The 20,249-nt window shown below is 50.0% G+C and overlaps 5 protein-coding genes across 5 annotated transcripts; 3 read left to right on the top strand and 2 right to left on the bottom strand.

Moving 5' to 3' along the window:
• Positions 1–305: 305 nt before the first annotated feature.
• F5B22DRAFT_587775 (Thioesterase/thiol ester dehydrase-isomerase) lies at positions 306–2,302 on the top strand. The gene is made up of 3 exons (XM_047973614.1): positions 306–842; positions 915–1,624; positions 1,693–2,302. Exons 1-3 carry the CDS (start codon positions 719–721, stop codon positions 1,720–1,722), a joined length of 864 nt encoding a protein of 287 aa, XP_047835147.1. The 5' UTR covers positions 306–718; the 3' UTR covers positions 1,723–2,302.
• Positions 2,303–2,567: 265 nt separating this feature from the next.
• On the top strand, positions 2,568–4,046 carry F5B22DRAFT_587769 (Adenylylsulfate kinase-domain-containing protein). Its single transcript, XM_047973613.1, has 3 exons — positions 2,568–2,739; positions 3,191–3,443; positions 3,602–4,046. Exons 1-3 carry the CDS (start codon positions 2,732–2,734, stop codon positions 3,968–3,970), a joined length of 630 nt encoding a protein of 209 aa, XP_047835146.1. The 5' UTR covers positions 2,568–2,731; the 3' UTR covers positions 3,971–4,046.
• Positions 4,047–4,203: 157 nt separating this feature from the next.
• On the bottom strand, positions 4,204–5,633 carry F5B22DRAFT_641942 (vacuolar ATP synthase-like protein subunit C 1; the record flags this gene model as incomplete). Its single annotated transcript, XM_047978056.1, has 5 exons — positions 4,204–4,410; positions 4,469–4,961; positions 5,036–5,127; positions 5,224–5,318; positions 5,375–5,633. The coding sequence occupies 5 exons, from the start codon at positions 5,631–5,633 to the stop codon at positions 4,204–4,206; spliced, it is 1,146 nt and encodes a 381-aa protein (XP_047835145.1).
• A 1,807-nt stretch (positions 5,634–7,440) lies between these two features.
• Positions 7,441–10,957, top strand: F5B22DRAFT_254178 (uncharacterized protein). The gene is made up of 2 exons (XM_047970026.1): positions 7,441–7,758; positions 7,829–10,957. Exons 1-2 carry the CDS (start codon positions 7,743–7,745, stop codon positions 10,729–10,731), a joined length of 2,919 nt encoding a protein of 972 aa, XP_047835144.1. The 5' UTR covers positions 7,441–7,742; the 3' UTR covers positions 10,732–10,957.
• Positions 10,958–12,200: 1,243 nt separating this feature from the next.
• On the bottom strand, positions 12,201–14,280 carry F5B22DRAFT_253803 (F-box domain-containing protein). Its single transcript, XM_047970024.1, has 2 exons — positions 13,608–14,280; positions 12,201–13,546 (listed from the first exon to the last, which is right to left on the bottom strand). Exons 1-2 carry the CDS (start codon positions 13,913–13,915, stop codon positions 12,283–12,285), a joined length of 1,572 nt encoding a protein of 523 aa, XP_047835143.1. The 5' UTR covers positions 13,916–14,280; the 3' UTR covers positions 12,201–12,282.
• Between the last annotated feature and the right edge of the window lie 5,969 nt (positions 14,281–20,249).

Raw genomic sequence — 20,249 nt, 5'->3', positions numbered from 1 at the left:
ATCTAAGTACTGACGTCACCTAAGGGTCTCCTGAGCCAATGGATCTTGCACTTCAGCCCGTTGGTCCCTGCAGATCTACGAAGTAGTCCCCTTATAATGACGCAACAACAAATTTGCTAGCAGTTGGCAGTCGCAGATAGAGCGAGATCTTTGAGAAACTTCCCATAATACCTAGTGATAAGAGTGCACCTTGTCAAAGTCTCTGAGCGATTGCGGCTGGAGACCGCGGGTAAATTAGCACCTAGAACTAGAAGAGACAAGTTTGGGTGGGGGAGCTGGTCGACAGAGAGATTTTAGAAAAACGAGCTGAATCATCCATGTTCAGATTGTTTACCTAGCATGGCCTTGCTAGATAAATGCTTAAATGGTAGCTTGTCTCATTCTACATAAAACGCATACCAGTGTCCAATCGGACAACTGCTAAGTTGTAACCGATGCTTATATAAGCCGGTACGGAATCAAAGCGATTAGAAGCTCCACTATGATGCCGTGCCTCGGCTTACGTTTGGTCCAAGAAACACCAAGGAAACTACCGCTGAAAAGCGTTGGGCCAACACCGTGGAGCGACTATCTACCTTCTACGGCAGTGTCGCAACCCGTTCATCGGCGCTGTTCTGGTGCAGGCCATCTTCAAGTGCTTGCTTACATACGCGTGGTTTGTTGGGACTGCGAAGCGAACGATAGATCGGGGTAAATCAATCTCCCATCCTGCCGCATCATGTCTCTCGCCCTACGATCCTTGCGAGGCCGGGCCCGCGTTTCTAGGCCAATATATCTCGTCGGTCGCGCCGAGGCTCCTCGGGCAGTCCCACGCCGGTTCGCTAGCTCTTTCGGTGCTCCAGGTAGGCTGTTGTCGCCTCATGAAAGTTCTTCTTTACCCTAGAACCCATTCTAATATCAGTTCCAACCTCCAGACACCTCTGCTAGTCGGCCTTCTTTCCTCTATCGTGCTTTCAGAACTGTCGCCTTCGGTATCGCCTGTGTCTCCTTTGGCTTCGCAATAGGTCTTTCTCCTGCCTTCCCCATCCTCTACGCCATTATGAATCCGACAACGGACAAGGAGTCGCTGGAGCTATACAAGCCACAGACCGACGAGGAGCGTGAAGTCGATGAGTTCATAAAAAACCATCCTTTGGCCAAAGAACTGCGGGCAAAAGAGGGCTTTGTTGAGTCGCGGCCGCATCTGAAGATTCCCAAGCCCTACCGGACGTATCACTTGACCGGTGGACTATTGTCCGGTCCGGGGCGCATTGTGGTGCCTCCACTTGTTTTTGAGGAGACGGGCGGCAAATCGATCACTGCTATCTCATATCTCGGCAACGAGCTCTGCGGCCACCCGGGTATCATTCATGGCGGTTTGCTGGCAACCATGCTCGACGAGGGGCTTGCGCGGTCTTGCTTCGCCGCGCTCCCACATAAGATAGGTGTGACGGCCAACCTCAATATCAACTACCGAGCTCCAGCCCAGGCGGACAGCTACGTGGTCCTCCGTGCGACAACCACCAAGGTGGAGGGACGCAAGGCGTGGGTTGAAGGGCGCATTGAGACCCTTGTTGGCGAGGGCGAGACGCCTGTGGTTCTCGCCGAAGCCACGGCCTTGTTCATCTCACCAAAACAAGCTGTGGTTCGTAACGCTTCCTGGCCCCCATTATCACTTTGACTGTGATGAACATCAGACTGATTCTTCTGTAGTTGATGGCCAATGTCTACCCGTCCAATTAGACCGAATGACCGGAGTATTACGAATAGACAAGACAAATCTAAGACAAGACCAATATGCATAGAAGAAGAAAGGCGCCCTTGACGAATTTGTGTCATTACTAGAATTGCTTTTCCCCACCATGGTGGATATTTGTAAACTTTATGGGAATCACATGCAGCGTGGCGTTTGAAACACGCATTTTCACCATCGGTTGAAAATCGCCAAGGGACAGGGAGAGGCTTCTATCAAGGTCATGTATATTGAAAAAGTGATCATAAGTCTCTGAACAATGGATGTGTACAAATGTTACCATAGGATCAGCAGGTTGCAACACTATCTAGGCTGCCGTTCGAATATAGGAAGCTATCTGAACGTCTATCACCAAACTGAAACCTACCAATCAGGACAATGAATTATTGCAACATTGTAGGTGGCATATCTGATGGCATATCTGGCGGCATATCTAGTGGTATCCGCGGTGGTACCTTGGTTGCTTGGGAGGTCACACATGATAGGACAATGGCTCCTCGTGACGACACTGTAATGCCTCATTCAGATATCCCAATTAAGTGGGCGGGCTTCCTCTTCCACAACCCCCGATCATCCCCATTTCTCTGCAACCCGTTCTGCCCGTCCTTATATAGGTACATTGTCGAGAGTGTAGGTATATGCGAACACAGCACAGACTCTGACGGAGTTCTCATTGAGGCAGGAACCGATTCCTCCTGGATAAGCGGGGCTGCAGAATTCAGGGTCAAACCGGCAGCCGAATCACGAGCGAGCATTGCGGGTTTCTAGGTCCCACCTCTGCCGGCTCAGGTGCAGCAGTATTAGCACGAGACAACCGATTCTAGTAAAGTAAGGCAGATCACATTCACTCAACCGTTTCCTCTGCATGCTTACTTATAAGTTATAGGTAGACTACCAACTCGACAGCTATATAGAAATACTGCATTTCCCTACAAGAGACGGCCATCAGCTTTCTGTATCTTTGTTACCTACCGTTAACCTCGTTTTCATTAAATAACTATGGCAACGTAAGCATTCTCTTCTCTTTCTTGGCTCTCTAATTTTCACCCGCCCTGTTCGTTTACCTGCCTTGCGAAGGGCCGTTATTCGCTCCAATTCTGTGTTGCATTGGTGCCCCTCCCCCGCTATCGAATATTTCCCGATGAGATGCTGTCGCATAGCATCACCGCCAGATTGCAAGTGCATCGAAGAGGAACGTCGCAAGCAACACAGCTAGCGCTGTTCACTGTATTCCGAATCTGTATCTTACCGTCCGAAAATCATGACTGTTTCTCCGCACCGTCATCCGTCGCTAAAGCGTGTGTTGCGCGACAAACTGCAATCTCCCCGTCTGCTCCGTGACTTATCTGATGCGCCCACAACCACGTACGCCGAAATAGAAAATGGCGGCAGATGGAAAACAGAAGCCACTCTAACAGGGAGAAATGTTGGCTAACAACAACTATGTAATTTACACAGTAACATCACTTGGCACCCGTCCCTCTCGCGCTCGGAGCGCAACCAACTGCGTAAGCAGAAGGGCTTCACACTCTGGTTCACGGGTCTCTCGGCTTCAGGCAAGTCGACGGTGGCGACAGCCCTCGAGCAGCACCTGCTGCACCTCGGGCTCGCCGCCTACCGCCTCGACGGCGACAACGTGCGGTTTGGCCTCAACAAGGACCTCGGCTTTTCCGATAAGGACCGCACCGAGAACATTCGACGAATTGGCGAGGTATGTCATGTCTGCGAATCAAGCTTCCCTGTCTCGCCTTCAATCAGGGGAGTGGGAGAAAGAAAAGAGACAGTTGGCGGAATCTTTCGCGGTAGAAGAAAAACATGAAATGCAAAGAATGATTCACTAATGCACCTCTCTCTTTCTCGAAACAACAGGTTGCGAAACTCTTCGCCGACTCCTCTACAATCGCCCTGACATCCTTCATCTCGCCCTTCAAAGCCGACCGCGACCTGGCTCGCACCCTGCACGCCGCCAAGACGGCAGGGTCAACCGACGAGCCAATCCCTTTCATCGAGGTCTACGTTGAGGTGCCCATCGAGGTTGCCGAGCAGCGCGACCCCAAGGGGCTCTACAAGAAGGCGCGCACGGGTGAGATCAAGGAGTTCACCGGCATCAGCTCGCCCTACGAGGCTCCCGAGAACCCCGAGATTACCATCCACACGGCCGAGAAGTCCGTCGAGGAGTGCGTCGCCGATATCGTCGCTTGGCTACAGGCCAAGGAGCTCATCCCCTCAACCAAGTAAGAAACAAGAAAAGAAGCGAAAATGAGGGAGCGAGGTCTGTTTTGAAGGGGTAGAACCTTGAATATATTCACGTAGAAATAGACTTGATTTTCTTAGCTTAAGACGGATCACTTCATCCGGTCTCTACCATCTTCCCGCTAACTGCCTTACTGTGTGATATATAATGGCGAGTCATCCACCGGTGGTACAAGCGCCTGGCCAGCCTACTCGGCGGGATAATTGCTGCAAGTGCGCTACAATTCAAATTCGTAATAAACATAGGCCGTATACTCGTTCCCTTCACCATGGCCTGCTACACCTGCGGCTGCCATTTCAGATGTTAAAGCGGCATCGTCCTTGGTTATCTTCCCTCGCTTATCTCGGCCGACAGCGTTGCCTCCTAGGTACGAGTATGACGTATCCAGTGCTGTTTTAACCTTCTTGACAAGTTTAGAGTTTGTCTGTAGTGGTTGGTCAGCATATATAGCGCATCTCAGCATCTCAGGGAGGGGAATATACCACTACAAGAGCAGGCACAAACTCGAGGGGTAGACCGTAACGTAGGACAGACTCGACGAAGACCCGGAGTGCCATAACGTGGGCCCAGATCATGACACTTTCACTCCAGCCGGTGTGGACCATGCGCAAAGCTTCCCCCCAGACTTTCTTCTCCTCCCGGGCGACGCGCTCAAACTCACGCTTCTCTTCTTCCTTGCCACCCTCGACGTACTTGTACTGGCGGGGCGTCCATTTCTGCTCTCGACACTTCTGCTGGAACTCGGCTCCGTTTTTCTTGAATGTCGTGACTGCGTACAGGATAAATTCATCGTCATGTGCAAGTTCTATTGCTGACCGTGGAACTACGCGTTCCGTCAGTGTCTCGTAGCTCTTGATGAAATCCTTTCGCAGGTTTCCTGGTACTGCGATCAGATGTGTCTCGAGGTATTCGGAGTCTTGGACAAGAACAGCTGGGTCGACGATGGGTGTGAGTGACTTTGTAGCAAGGTTGCCACTGGTTTATCCCAACGAATTAGTTAGCTCATTCGCTCACACGAGCCTCGCCAGGTTTTCTTGGGCCCACCCTACGTTTGTTTTCTTTGTAATGCGGTCAGATTTGTTTTAACTTGGTTATGCTGGTTGAGCTTGCCCTTGACATCGTTGTCTGTCGTTACTAGGTCCTGTTGGTGCAATCTATCCATCAGCGTTTGAAGCTCAGGATCGTGGTATAGCACATCGAGACGAGTCCTGTGATCTTAATGGAGGGAATCCAGTACCTTTTGTAGACCGCTCAAGAGTTCGCCCACTGGTTTATCGGCTCTGTAACGGACCGTGTTCCAAGAAAACGAGCGAAGATACTGATCGGTCGGCTCTGTAGTATATAGTCAGCACGCTTGTTGGGGAGTGGTTTTCAAGGGTGAGCTATACTGTCGTTGACAATCTTCTGCTCAGAAGCCTTCTGGTCATCGCCATCATATAGGGTGCGTAGAGAATCGCCAACCTTGGCTACCAAAGCCTGGCAAGCCGAGTCGAGCTTGGCTAGGTCATCTGCTTGCTGGACTAGGGCATCCAAAGTACCGATCTTGAAGTTAGGGATGGGGAATTGTACGACGGTGCCATTGTCGGCTATAGTGCCTTTAAGAGAGTCGAAGGTTGAAGGGAGCGATATGAGGACGTATTTGGCCATTGTGTCGACGTTGGAGGGACGTCGAAGAACAACTCTTCTGAGGATATACCTATCACAATGACGTCCCAGTAGATAGGTAGGGAGCTGGGAGCTGGGAGCTACAGCCATTCACAGCAGGAGCTGCAGCCTGTACAATAAGTTCTTGCAGGCGGTCCACAGCACGAGTAGAAGCCACTGTGGGCAACCGGGGTTATGTTCCTAATGATGATAATTTCCAAACCACGTGAGTACTTAAGTACATATAGGTTTGGGTTGCAAATATACATCAAGCTTGGCACGGTAGGCCAATACTAAGGATGATGGATATATATGACCTCGACCTCCATACCTACCTACCTACCTACATAGATAGGTACCTACTTGCAGGTTATCAACGATCGTTTTAGATGTCCTAGGACTGAAGACAATGTTTCCAGAGGATCTCTTCGCCATTGGTTAGATCTCTCGTGATGTTGACGCCGTCCACATAATCGAGCTGAATTTGGACGTCGTTAACGGTCGTGATCTATCATGAAGCCGATGAGTTATTGTCGTCTCTTTATCATAGTATATATAGTACTAGATGTTCCAGCCAAAGACAGGTCACTGATCAGATCACTGGTCAAGGTCCTCTGCCCCTCCTTGGCACTACTTCGTAGATAGGTATGGCACTAGTCCTGATACATTACCTGGAAACGCTGCCATCATCTCTCATTTGTCGGAGCTGGGCACGAGGGTAATTCTTAGTGTCCGGCCAGCGCCTAGGTACACGCATATACATACCTGTTTGTCTATCTGCAATCTTGGGCTGATACAGCTACCAGAGAGCAGACCATAAGAGGTAAGGGAGAGACGCGGGTGAAGGGTCGCAGCTGCAGTGGCTCTTTTGGGTTGGGGCACACAGACGGGAGAGGACAGCAAAACAACGGCCAGGTCAGGTCGGTGGCGGGACACAGAGGAGGGAATTAACTCTCACAAAAGGTCAACAGATCAAGAAGAGGTCGGCCAGGTACGGGGCAGGTTAGTCGTCCGCACTTGTAACCCCTCTCTCTCTCTCTCTCTCTCTCTCTCTCTCTCCGCCACGGACACGACGAGGCCACCATCAGCATCTCCACCACCCTCATCACCACCACCTCTGCTCCTACTCCTCCTACTCCTCCTCCTCTTCCCGCCATCTACGTATCCATGACTACCTACATCCCCAGTACTCTTTTGATATAGCAACATCGCCTGTCTACTTCGTACGAGAGATATCGAGGCGTCACTCAAGACGGTCGCACACTGTATCACTTGTCGGTCGCTACCTATCTAAACAAGTAACCTAGGTACTTACTTACCTACTTACCTATATGTAGGTACCTACCTACCTACCTCCAGACTACCTCCATCCCTCCAAAACACTGCAAGCGCCCGCACCCCCCCCATCTGTGTTAAGTACCTACTGCCTTCCCTACGGAGTAACTACCGTACCTACCTACCTATTACCTACCTGCCTATCTGCCTATCTGCCTACCTGTCTACCTAGGTACCCACTGCCTACGTATGTACCTCCGTACGCACCTGTAGGCATGTAGTACGGAGTACTGTACCGGTATGTGATGTACTAGCTAGCACCATCCCTACGTTTTGCTGCCTCCTCCCCTTAACCTGCCCTGCCGTATCAACGTCGCACCGAATCTCGTCTGCTTGCCAACGTAGTAGTCCTGTGAAGAACTCCGGCCACCAGCCTATCGCCTTGAGATCAATCCTTTCTGGGCTGTGTTAAAGCCCGTCCGGCTGGGTGTAGCTGAATCCACGTTCCAAAACGGTGTGCTCTTGGCGTCGCGAAACCCTCCTCGAGTATCTCCCCTTCTGGCTGAGACTTTGGTTCCGACCGCCTCACTCGCAGCCGCTAGCATCCCTTCATAACATAAGTACCGTGTCTCTCGCTTGCGCGTCGGATCAGACTGTCATGATACTCAAGTGATTTTGGCCATCGATACGTTTTGTGTTCGTTCCCCTACGAGCATGGGCCCTGGCCTTCCGGCAGATGCCCACTTGAAGACAACGAGCTGCGCATACCTAGTAGATAACAGCTATTCTCCACCTCGGCATCCCTAATCATTGCCATGGTCGTCGCTGTTAAGACCAATGGCTACAGCTCCTAGTAAGCGGTAGCATCATCTCTCTTTCGCGTAGCGGCTCCTAAACCCCGTATTAACATGTTTGCGCGGTAGGCCAATCACCCGCCCATTCGGCCAACGCGCCTACCTCTGGCGCTGTGCGCCCCCCGAGTACCAACACAGCCGGTCCATCACTATCCGACTCGCCTGATGCTCTGGCCCCGTCGTTTTCGGCGCCCAGTACGGCGGCAAATGGCATCATCAATGGCCTCCACACAGGCCTTGTAACCACCGTCGGAAGGGCCCCAACTCACCTTGATGGCTGCCCGGGGGCGGAGTTGAGGATATACCCTCGGGATGGACGCGTCAGAAACCCTGTTCCCAGCAAGCTGAAGAATGTGAACGACAATATGAAAGGGAATTTTGGTGTAATGCACATGGATGTAGCAAGTCACCGCGCGAGTGAAGGAAGAGATGCTGCCGCCAAGCGCACCAGCGAAGGTACACTCTTGCAGGCCAAATTGGCTCAAACTGACGGTTACGTATCACACCAACGAAGGGCGAATTATCCACGTCCACCTGGCCTAAAGCAATTCACATCCCCCAAAAGATCTGTCGAACCTGTGCTTGAGCCTGGCCCGCCGCAACCCTTGACGGTTGCGGAGACCAAAGCTGAACAAGCGCGCCTATTAACACTTCTGCGGACATTGCCTCATTATACTGTAGTCGATCAGATTTGCAGGGGTCTCGCTTTCTTTGGTGGAGTACCCGATGCCCCGCCTCCGGCGGACGGTAAATTTCCAGAAAGTGCCCTAGCCAACGGCTCGGGTTCTCTTTTTGTAGGCTGGATAGCCGAGATATTTCCTGACTTAGAAAACCCTCGCCCTAAATATGTCGAGGACGCAGCAGCTCAGAGTTCTAGCCAGAAACGGCGAAGAGGAAGACCCAAGGGTAGCAAGGCCCGCAAGACTCGGAGTGATAAGGGCATCAAGAAAGGTCCTCAGAAAGCTAACAAAGGAGGGGAAGATCAGGCACAGGGTCCTCAAGATGACAGTTGGGTGGATGTAGAGGATAGTGTCTTGGAGCTAAACGATGATGGAGATTTGGTCGAAGCCATGACAGCTTTGAGGAATGCTCCAAGCACCCCAACAACAGGATCGAACGGTGGTGGAGCGACAACGGCGACGGCTGCAAAAGGTTCCGCCGCCGGTTTTCGTTCCATTAACGACAACGGCCTCACTCCTGGCTCTAGTGCCAAAAAGCGTGGACGACCTAAAGGATCTAAGAATAGACCAAAGGATAAATCAGTATTGCAGTCGATTCCACCGCCGAAAGTGACACCAGTCCCTGTGCCAGTTCCCATGCTGGACGCTCATCCCAAAACTAAAACCAGTTCAGCCAAGTCAAAGTCGACTAAGAATCGGCTTAAACCTGCTGCCGATGTTCTGAGTGACACTGCAATTGCTCACGCCACTCAACAGCACACAGAGCCCAGTATTACGGAAACGGGCTCTTCGACCCAGGCACGAACATCCGCACCAGATTTCGCAGATAGGTCCACTGCTCCTACGGTTAATGGGTCTAACACGCATACTGAAGAAGGCCACCAATCTGTTCAACCCACAAAGCCTCCTCTCCCTTCCCCAGCTAGCCAAGTCAAAGCTTCAACTGTAACGGCAAAAAAACGCAAAAGACCAACTGGAAACGGCGCAGGCCAGGCTGAAAGCATACCTCCGTCGGGGGCGACGTTGTCAAATTCTCAGCATACACAGTCAAATGCTAATGTAGTAGCATCATCTTCCCAACATCAAGATCAGGCAAGTCAGCACGTACGCCAAGCCACCCCTAGTAGTGTTGGCATCCCCCAAGCCAAACGTGCGCGCAAATCTCAAGAGTCGTCATCAACGGCCACGGTCAGGCGGCAGACACCTAATAACATGAGCCAGAAGGCGTCTAATCCACCCGTATCAACTCATGCTGAACCAGTACAGCAGCCTAGTTCTGAAGACGGAGCTCAACTCCAACCTCAAGCTGAAGGGCTTGAAGCACATTATGCTGCGATGCAGAGCCATACTGATCAAATTCAGAGCTACAATAGCCGTCCACAGCACAAGCAACAGCCTCAGTCAACTAGCTCCATGGGTTCTACAGTATCGCCAACGCCAGCCACAGCCGCAGTCCCAGCTGCTTCTAGTGGCTTAGATGCTCATTATGACCATTTTGCTGCATTACAAAGCTTATCCGAAAACTCGAGACAAACCAATACGGCGAGACAAAAGCAGCAACAACAGACCCAGACCGCGTCACCAATCGCCGCTCAGTCGTCAAAGTTGCCTCAGATGTCGCCAGCCTTGACCTCTCAGCAACAATCCAGAACACCTCAGAATTACTATTCTCAAGGCCAGGGGTTAGGATCCTCATACAATTCACAGCAGCAATCGTATTCAACCACACAGCGTTCGCAACAGCACATGTCAAACACTTCTTCCAGCAGTGGACTTCAGCATGTCACGAATTCTCCCCAGTTCAGTACGCAGTCAAACTCTCCTCTTATGCAGACAGATAACAACTACCGTGGATCGCCGTCATTGATGCATAATAACACTTCATTTTCAACGCGGCGGCCGCCCTCGGTGTCTCCTATGGACAACAGCCCTGCTTACCGGTCTACTAGTGCGACCAATCATGGAGTCGCGAATCACTCGCCACACTTTGGCGCTCGGCAGACATCAACTACTTCAACGGGCCACAATACCTCGCATTCAGGCCTTTCATCCACCTTCCCTACATTCTCCGATTCAAGTTTATTTGATATGACTCTTGATTCGGGTGGAAGCCATAGTAATATGGGTATGAGTAATAGTTCATATACGCTCAACAACGGAGCAGTATCGCAGCAGCAGCGCTCGTCGAGCGCAAATTCTGCACCCCTATACTCGTCTTCAGGTATGAATAGCACGTATCTGGGTTCAACCAATATGGGTCGTGCAGGCCAGCAAAATCGGTGGGCCTCGTGAAACAAAACATAGTTCTATAATTACGGAAATTCGGTTATTGAGCAAAATGCGTGGCGTAGGGAAAGCGAGGAACGATGGGTTTACTTCTAAACTCTTTCGGATTCATAACCATTTCTTCCATGACATCCGGCGTTTTCTATTGTCGTTTCATTCTAATCCTCGTTTTGGTGGACTTTCAAAGACATGGTATGAATGTGGAAAAGAGAATGCGCAAAAAGCGCACGGTTTACAAACCCCACGGGCGAAACCTACATTTAGGGTTGACACGCACGTGGATGATTGATGTATTGAATGAATAATTTGAGCTCAGAACGCTTGAATTGCATGAGGTTAAGAATCGCAGGGTAAATGAAAAGGGTATGGAAAGGGAAAGATAGGAGGGGTAAGGTGGTATTGGGGGTTTTACGTTTAGCTACTCTCTTTTCCTTTTTCCCATTTTCCTTAAAGCACAATGTTTCTCTGTGGGCGATATGATTCTACTTTACACTCTTCGTTTCGTATGTTACTGACGCTTCGCCCATCCGCGCATACCTTTAAGTCGATTTTTGTACCTTTAGCTGTGGTTACTGCGAGGCCCATGCGGGCGTGTGACTGGTTTCGAGTTCATAAATCATGAGGCGTTAGAATATACCACTTCCATTTCTCGGCATCAATTCGCAGTTCCTGTTCAGGCTTCCTGCAGATCGTGTCTCTACGAACGTTCAATTTTGGAAGAGCATGCGGATGAGACGGCTAGCTGCCTGCTCCAATGACCCATATACACACATCTCATGTTTACATAAACCCAACAAAACAACTCCTTGGATATGCAAGTGTTAGGTATGATGTGTAGCTACCTAGGTAGAGACCAACGGTCCATTTGAAACACCTTGCCGGATCCATCGAACGGAATATATAGTCAGAGTCTTGAAACGAACTTTGAGACTCAATAGCGGCGAAGATTACATCGCGCTACGCGTACCTCGCACAAAAAGCAGACTTCGAGAATCAAGTCGAACCTCTTCGACAAAGTCATAAATGGAGGGAACAAATTCATGTCTGTAAATGTGGTAATAGATATATATATATATATCTACACATCATCTCCAATCGAGATTCATACACGCTATGATGATGATGATGATGATGATGATGATGATGTTAAACTAAAATCATCGAACCTCTGCTGAATCCTCCAATAGCGCCTTGCATATCCAACCACCCATGATGCCCCTGATCCGTACCTTTCATCCCAGTTCATGTGTGAAGGGCCTGGTGACGAGAAAAAACAAAAGTAAATGTTGCACGGCTGTGGTGACATGACTTCAAAGACAAAAAAAAAGATATTGCATGCCCGTCTAGACATTACAATGCTCAGATGGAAGACTAATCGTATCAGGGCTAGCATAAAGCTGCCGTCTTGGTTTTTTCCATTAAAAACCTGTAGACACTTAAAATCCTCGTCTCGTATATATGCAAGATAAATGAACCACCTGTCCCAGAACGCCCGTAAATGCTTCACGAGTTGGATGAGCTGAAGTGCCCAACCAGTAGACGAAATCTACGATCCAATTATTCGATGGGATCTTCTTCGATCGCTTCGAGGGGTGGCCGCACAGATTCAGGTGCAGTCCGACCGTACAGCCACTCGTCCTCTTCGGCAGCACCATCTTCGCGAATTAGATCCAAGAGAGCAGGGCCGTTGCGTTTTATATCTTGCGGCCGCTCAACAATACCTCTGTCGAGAATAAGCGCCTCAGCAGTGGGCATCCAGATAGAGTGCAAATCCGGGAGGTCGGGCAATAGTAATTGGAGCTGCTCCCGCAAGAGAGGACCCATCGGCATTCCTTCGGATAAACTCGTACCGAAAACAAAATCCCTCCAAGAGTTGGTTGAAACATCACTACCACGTCGGCCATTATCAGAGCCCCGTCGCTCACGGCTATGAGCATTTAAATCCATCGTGCCTCGTCCAACATCACCAACGTTGAAGCTGGACTTCTTTCGACTCAGGCCCATAAAACCTCGACGTTGCTTCGGGACATGCTCGACCGGCTCGGTTGTGACAGTATGATACCAATGATCCACAGCAGCCCTTCTTGCGTTGTAGCCTTTGACTTCCCAAAACCGTTCTACCCGGCGAAGACCACCTACACACAATGCGGTGACATATACTTCGTCTTCGGGCTTGTCTCTCAAATATCCCCTTATGGAACGCTCGAATCTGCCTACATACGAAGGGGGTCGTAGTCGTCGACAGAACGAAGAAATAACTAAAGGAAACACTTGATGGACTTTTAGTAACGTTTGATCGTCATACATACTCATGACCTTCAACTCGATAGGATTTAATGTATAAGGTTCAAGTCGCAGACCGTGTCCGTGTTCCTTGATATACTCGAGATGCAACGTCCGATACGTCTCGAAGAAGTGGAATATGGTGAATAATAGTGGAACGAGTCGCCGTCGCATTCTTTCGTACTGGGGGGCGAATTCGCTTCGCTGGGCTTCTGTGGTCCGAAGGAATATTTCCTTGGTGACTCTCTCACTTATTAAGAATGATAGCTTACTAGCAACATGAAGACGATGCCATATGCCACACAAATAATGTAGTTTCATCAAAGATGGTTCAGGAGCAGGGTATAGACGAATCGCATAGGCTGGGATGTGATGTTCAATGTGATAGCGTGTTATCGCCGATTCATTGAACGTGATCATAGCAAGCCATGACCGCGACGCCATTCGCATGCTCAAAATATCTGACAACGGTAATGAGGCTATAATCTGGATCTTGAGCTCGTTCGGTAGGCTGTGGAAAAGTTGATCGAACGGGATGCTGTTAGAAATAGTTTAGTAAAGATGATACAAGAGACTCGGAACTGATAACCTCTTCTTACCTCCTCTTCCGTGAAGATTCACTCGACAAACTCCGAGTTTCGTGCTCGACGGATGTGCGCGTAGGAAGAATGGCCCGGAAGCTGAAGTTCGCTCGACGCTTCTCAGACTTGTGATGGTCATGTGAGATCTGTTGATCCGGCAATTTCGACTGTCCGATTGGGAGGATAAATGTGGATGACTGTGAAACGGCATAGCCGTCATGAGATTGCCCGACACCATCTTGAGGTTGATCTCTCGATTCACTAAGTTGTTTTAACTTTTCGAAATATCGCTGGGAGGCGAACTCAGTAATATGCGGAGGGTCCATGACAATGAAGTGATCAAAGGCGATGCGAATGGATCAATGCGCCTCGATGAGTAGGAGGACAGGCGGCGCCTCTAATGTCCGCTTGTCCTCGGAGAAGCAGGTAGCGCGACGGCGATAGAGCTAACGGTACCAGAAGACAGCAATCGCACATCAATCATGTTGATACATTAGAAATCCAGTGACAAATTTATCAAAGGGTGGTCAATAGGATGTCCCAGCCCCAAGATTCACGCAGCACCACAAACTAGCAGAGCTTCCGCACCAATAGCCCTACGATTCAAACGAGCGACAAGATCGAATTCGGTATTTGGGTGTCGAAAGCGAGCGACGAGAGTGGCACAGTTCACTCCCTCAAGATACCACTCGAGGTTTTCGCTTTTCGGCGTTCGCCCAGGCGTGTTTCCAACAACAGTGCACCCAAATGCCAGAGCAACCAACAGATTGACAGCCACACTTTCGTCGAGGTAAATCAAAAACGATAACGATGAGCACGGGCGGATATCGACGGGCTGATTAATGCGATGAAAGGGCAATGCACAGTTCGCGACGTCGTGGTTAAGAGGGCGAGCCAGACGTTGTTGAGGGACGTATGGGCGAGGAGACGACAATGGCACGGGATGGAGAGAGTCGAAGTCGGGGGCCAAACTCAGAAGGCGGCCAGTGCTGAACAAGGGAGACGACAAGGAAACCGAGAGCGAGCTACCTAATTGGAAAGGAAAACAGAAGAAAAATTACACGGGTAGGACCGAGAACGCAAAGTGCAAGAGGCGTATGTTGCACGTATCACGTCTCCCACCAAAGTGGAATTGGCAACAGGTAATAGACCAAGCTTGGAAGTGAAGGAGAGGGAGCAGAGGCGGGAGGTCATGAATAAGGCCGAGCGAGAGTGAGTTTGGCGTGCAAGCTGGGTCGGAGGGCCTGGGAACAGTGGGTTTGGGTCTGCTTGGGGTAGGCGGAACTGCTTGATTGGCAATGGTGCAAGGCCGCTGGCTGGTGTAGGGCAGCTCAGTGGACCTGGAGTGCCTACATAGCGTACAGTACTTACAATATGGGGCAGTTACGGACGGGGGGATGGGATGGATGGGATGGATGGGGGGGGCGCCAGGGAGGGTCAGGGAGGGTCTGGGAGGGAGGACTCTTAGTGCACGCAGGGAAAGCGGGTACAGTAGATCTCGAAGACAAAGCACACTGTATCAGTAAGTACTTGGTAGGTACATCCATGGATAGGTAGGTATGTAACGACCTACAATAACATACTAGGTACAATAACATACTACCTGTACCTAGGTTAGGTAGCTACATACGTCCCCATGGAATACATGGACACTCCCTATCTACAGTAAATACTGACTACCTACTTTATACTCATACTCATTCAACTACATGACTCCAGTCACTTCTTCTACGTATACATATGTTGTATACTGATACTTAGGTATGTTGTATACGACGTGAGTACAGACCCCCAGTCTAGCAATCTTACTACCTACTATGTAACCGTGAGGTAGGTAGGTAGGTGCCATTTTGGAGACGAATTGTACCGGTGGTGCAAAACCCTACGTACATCACATCACGTACGGCGCTGGATATGTGTACCGTGTACCGTGTACCGACGAGGAAGAAAGGAAAGACAGAGACACAAAACAGAAGATCCGGCAGCCAGTTGTGAGGCAAGCAGTCAGAGCGCACGTCGTCGACGATGCCGCCATCATGTACTGGAGTGAATCAGGTAATGTTGGTAAGCACGTACCTGATTTACACGATTTACCTGATTCACCATGTCCAGCGTAGCGAAATTCCAGGTACCTACCTACCTACCTTTCTCGGCGGGTCTAAATGATATACCTACCGTATCTCAATGAAAGGTTGTCTTAAGACAGCTGGGACATACATATATAAGTAAGTACTAAGTACTACATACATAGTGCATTACTTCCTGATACTGTAGCATGCAGGCACGTATGGGGAAATTGACACGGTGCCAAGGTGGGATGGGGCAGAAATGGGGTGCTCTGGAATGCAGTCTCTCTTGCTGGTTACGGCGACTTGGCCGGCCAAATAGTGGAGTGCTGCCGACCTTTGGCCAGCGAGTGAGGCATCGCCGGGCCCGCCTCGCTCATCACTGTCATCAGCGCCCTCACACCTTGCGCCGAACAACAGCCCGTCACATACATACTTAGTATTTACAGATGCCTACCTACCTACTCCCCTAATCGAGCGCCAATCCAAGGACGGCAATACCGCGCACACTACTATTCCACCAGTATGTGGCCGCTATACTGCTAGCACCTGACGCGTATCGGTAGATGGATGCCTCGTGGTAGAACATTGGTTTTTTTTGCCAGTGGTCGTTTCAAGCCTTCACTTAAGTAGATGCGTCAAGGTTCTTGATAAGTACATACAATATAGCCTGAGGCATCGTGAACTTCTACATGTACGTACACCTTGAACGCCGCGGCTGTGCCGTTGAATCGAAAGGAGCGTCGGGGTATCATGTACATCCATTACAGATTACAGTCTAGAGCACTGAGATACCGTGGTAAGAGCAGACAGAGTAAGAGGTTGTGCTCACCCAGCTCGATTTCGTTGGAAGACTTGGAGTCCCCTCGCTTGCTGTTGCTACACGTATCACCTACCTACCTACTTACTTCTCATCTCCAACACAGTGCTTCGTGGGTTCTTACATGATATCCATCTTCGATTAAGTAGGTACCTACCTACCGAGTTCGTGAACATACGACTACATCTACCATGTAACACGGTATGTAGTGTATCTGGAGCTGTACGGGCTTTGTCCACCGCGACAGATATGATGGGGTAGTTTGCTCAGACAGGCTCCCACAATCACGAGAATCGCACTACCAGGCACTGTCGTCTGATCTGCTCTGTCACTCCTCGCCCGCTCTATCCTGTAGACGGTGGCTCGGTACTCTACCGTAGACTTATAATATGTACTATGTTTATCGGCGATCTCTAGGGGCGAGTATCAATTTAGACACAACCTATCGGCCCGCAGCCGTCAGTCATCCTCCACCCGTTACTGAATCCTCCGACTGCACGGCCGCAAGACGACATCGTGGCTCCGTCATTCTTGGAATCATCTTGGCCTGGATTCCTTATCTCGCGTCCGCGTCCTCGCCGGACTCCACCGCTAGATTCTTGATGTCTCGACTCAGCTTTGTAAGTGCAGGTTCATTCCCGCTACTCGGTTGACTCCTCCTCACTTACGCGTATACCGGTAGGCGATCAACTTCAGATCCTGGGCCTAGGCATCGAGGCATAAAGCCGGCTCCAATTTAGCCTATTCACCGCCATTGGTGCGCATCACAGCAGGCCTGCATAAAGTGGTTTATCAATCCATGCCTCGAACAGTTCATGGCCAGCCAACTAGCCATGGCAGCAGCTTGCAGAGCATGGGTTGGTTAGCATACTTATATCCGCTGGCACGAACCGAACATATGAATATTGTCCATGGTTCGTATATCAAGACCGCTACTTCATGCTGAGTACCTAGGTAGTGTAAGTCTCTTACTACTAGGCAAATCACACAATGCCTAGGTGATTCCTCAAGCGTCTATTCTTCTAGCGCTTATTTACAACATAACAGTAGGTAGCCAACTGCTCTAAGTTGGCTTCGGTCCTATGATCATTAGAATTCGCCGAACGTATTGTTTACTACCTCCTCTTAGACTCCAGTCTGATAAGCAGGCAAGGAATCCTCGGGAGAATCATGCCACAAGCACAGAGCAGATCCAGTTTTTGAAGCTCAGTTGAAATGGCTTCGTTCGTTAGGTACCATCATAGGCGCCAAGACATCAGAAAAGCTTATCCCAATAGCTGTACCGAGCACCATCTCCAACCAGGGAGCGCAGTCTCACATAGTGTAGGTCAGCACCATCTACAGTACATAGCCCATATCCTGGAATGATCCGTTCTCTACATTGGCCTCGCTTCTGTAGACTTCACCATCTCGAGGCAAAGTCCTTGTGATGCTTGAGCCTACACGTATATCCGGGTTTATCCCTCACGGACAGTGTAGTACGTTGCTGGTGCTTGACAGATGTACTAGGGTACTCGCTTAACAATAGCCAGTACGAGTAAGCTATAGAGAACCGCTTGATCGGTGGCGTTGAACGTTGTACAGATCTCTATTCATGTGTACATAGTACGCGGGCCACTCGACATACGACATACACAAGCGGTCTATCCAACAGGCGGCTCGGCCACATCGTTGGTCGTAGCTGTGACGGCACCCATTGTATAGCGAAGACAACCTCGACGTCTTCACATCAGATCCTACTAAATAATCACACTCAGACTCAATCGGATTTTAGTTAGATAACTCGCTGTAACTCCTATCTATTCTCTCCCCTCGATATCTACCTACACTAGGTAAGAGGAAACATCATGTATTCGGCCAAGCACCTAGCGTTATCGTACCACGTCCTGGTTCTTCCTGACTTTTATTCCTATTGACGGATATTTTCATCCAACCATTGGTACACTGGGGACCATCGGTATTCCACAGAACCTGCTAGCTGGTAATAACTGAAATTCCCCGCGATAGAGCCGCTTAGCTTTGGTGTTGTATACTTGGGGCGGCCCTATTGCGGCGAATCTCCACACATCCGGATCCCTGTATGCATCACTTTGGTTGGCTGTGCCACGAAAAGATTTCCCGCATTCGGACAAAGCTTCGGCTAAAGCTATCCCTGAAGCAGTAGCATCAGTAGGTTCTCGAGTCTACATAGTATCACCCTCCATCCAGTCGCTCGCCAGTTCGGTTCGCCCTCGACAAAGGGTTACCAGTCGCCAGTACCACGCACAGGTTACATAGGTAGTCGATGTTGCATATGAGCGCCAAGGCGAGCAGAGGCGAGCTAGAGGAGTTGTATATCCGTCACAATCCCCAGACCTACTATCTACAGTATCCTACCGGTGGCCCCAGGCCCTGGGTGGAGGGTGCAAAGGGGACGTCTCATCGTTTCCGTTGCCAATAAACTGCCGGCGTCGCTCGTTACACACGACCATCTCGCCGTCTGCCAGGTACCACGTTCATTTTGATAGTGGCGTTGTTAGGATCGTCCATGAAACGTGTCACGACACATAATGCATTCGAGTATGTCTAACAACTAGGCCCAATGGGAGATTTCATCGTCTCACATGTCGACGAGGGCTCTGAGACATCGTTATCACTGATCAGTGCATCCGCTGTTTGATAATCACAGCAATTGGTGGGCTTGCGACCGGCAAGTTTGGGCGACCTTTTTCTTCCTCTCTTTTTTGGTTATTATCTTCTCCAAGAAGAGCTGTCTGTCTAGGTATCTGACCAAACTACCAAGATAGTGCGTACATGCTTACACTGTATGGAATAGGGTGGGCGGAGTTTCCCCGTCTGGGGGAATTGACGATCTGCTCCTCTTACTACTGCTGTAGTAGCCCAGCGAGCCCAGCAAGTTCCATCCGGCGATCTTCAACCTCTAATGCGTCAATTTCCTAGGTGACGTAATCTGCCAGATATTTTATGCTTCCCGTCGCCATGATGATTTTAGCTTTCGGGGAGCTGACAGTGCCTACTTAGGCGATAGTAAAGCAGATCACTTATAGTTGTGTACTACACACAAACTATCGTGATGCATACAGTACGTCAGAAGCTACCTAGGAAACCCAGGAGCCATGTATTCATTCATCAACCCAATGGAAGCATTGTTTCGGTTAACCACTGTTCCCCCAGACAGAAGCCGAACAATCATAAGGTATGCCGCCCGGTCTTCCGTAGCCCATGGCTGGTGATATTTGGATGATGCCTGATTAAGGAAATAATTGATATAGGTCTGAACTACGTGGTAACAGCACGGTATTAAGCACACTACTACTATACCTGTGAAACTGTGATGTTGTCACTATTGAAAAGAAACGGCTTCTACTGCCTGCAAGTGAGACCACGTGTAATATCCGACTAGAATGTCGTCTCATTTATTGACCGCTCCAATTCAATGGGACCATTCCTCAACGAAGTGAGAACTGCTCACTTCTGCTCCCTAGCAACAATCAGCGCCGCAGTTCTCCCAAGTCATGTGCATACCTCGAACGCGCCGTTCGGTCCCATCACTTCGGCAACAAGCGCCAGGGAGGCCACATACTGAGACTCCATTGGCATTGTGGCCGTGTCAAGACCTGTATCTGAGGCTCGAGAGACAAAACGTGCCGAGCCTAGCTACTCAGATGAATACCTGCTGAGTTGGACCGGAGATGAGCGAATGCTATCCTGTTCCAATACCTCGTTTCAGGTGAATACATGGCAGTCGATATCGCACCTAGGTAGTGGGAAAAC

This window comes from Xylaria bambusicola (assembly GCF_022495145.1).
Source record: "Xylaria bambusicola strain CBS 139988 unplaced genomic scaffold F5B22scaffold_3, whole genome shotgun sequence".
NCBI classification, from domain to species: Eukaryota; Fungi; Ascomycota; class Sordariomycetes; order Xylariales; family Xylariaceae; genus Xylaria; species Xylaria bambusicola.
The sequence above is the reverse complement of the archived record's forward strand: the minus strand, read 5'-3'. Positions and strand labels throughout refer to the sequence as shown.

Bases quoted from the DNA above. Each gene is read 5' to 3' on its own strand.
- F5B22DRAFT_587775 (XM_047973614.1), top strand. From the start codon at position 719: ATGTCTCTCGCCCTACGATCCTTGCGAGGCCGGGCCCGCGTTTCTAGG. The intron at 843-914 runs GTAGGCTGTTGT...TCCAACCTCCAG, and splicing joins TAGCTCTTTCGGTGCTCCAG to ACACCTCTGCTAGTCGGCCT. The intron at 1,625-1,692 runs GTTCGTAACGCT...ATTCTTCTGTAG, and splicing joins TCTCACCAAAACAAGCTGTG to TTGATGGCCAATGTCTACCC.
- F5B22DRAFT_587769 (XM_047973613.1), top strand. The intron at 3,444-3,601 runs GTATGTCATGTC...TCGAAACAACAG, and splicing joins ACATTCGACGAATTGGCGAG to GTTGCGAAACTCTTCGCCGA.
- F5B22DRAFT_253803 (XM_047970024.1), bottom strand. From the start codon at position 13,915: ATGGACCCTCCGCATATTACTGAGTTCGCCTCCCAGCGATATTTCGAA. The intron at 13,547-13,607 runs GTAAGAAGAGGT...TATTTCTAACAG, and splicing joins GAATCTTCACGGAAGAGGAG to CATCCCGTTCGATCAACTTT.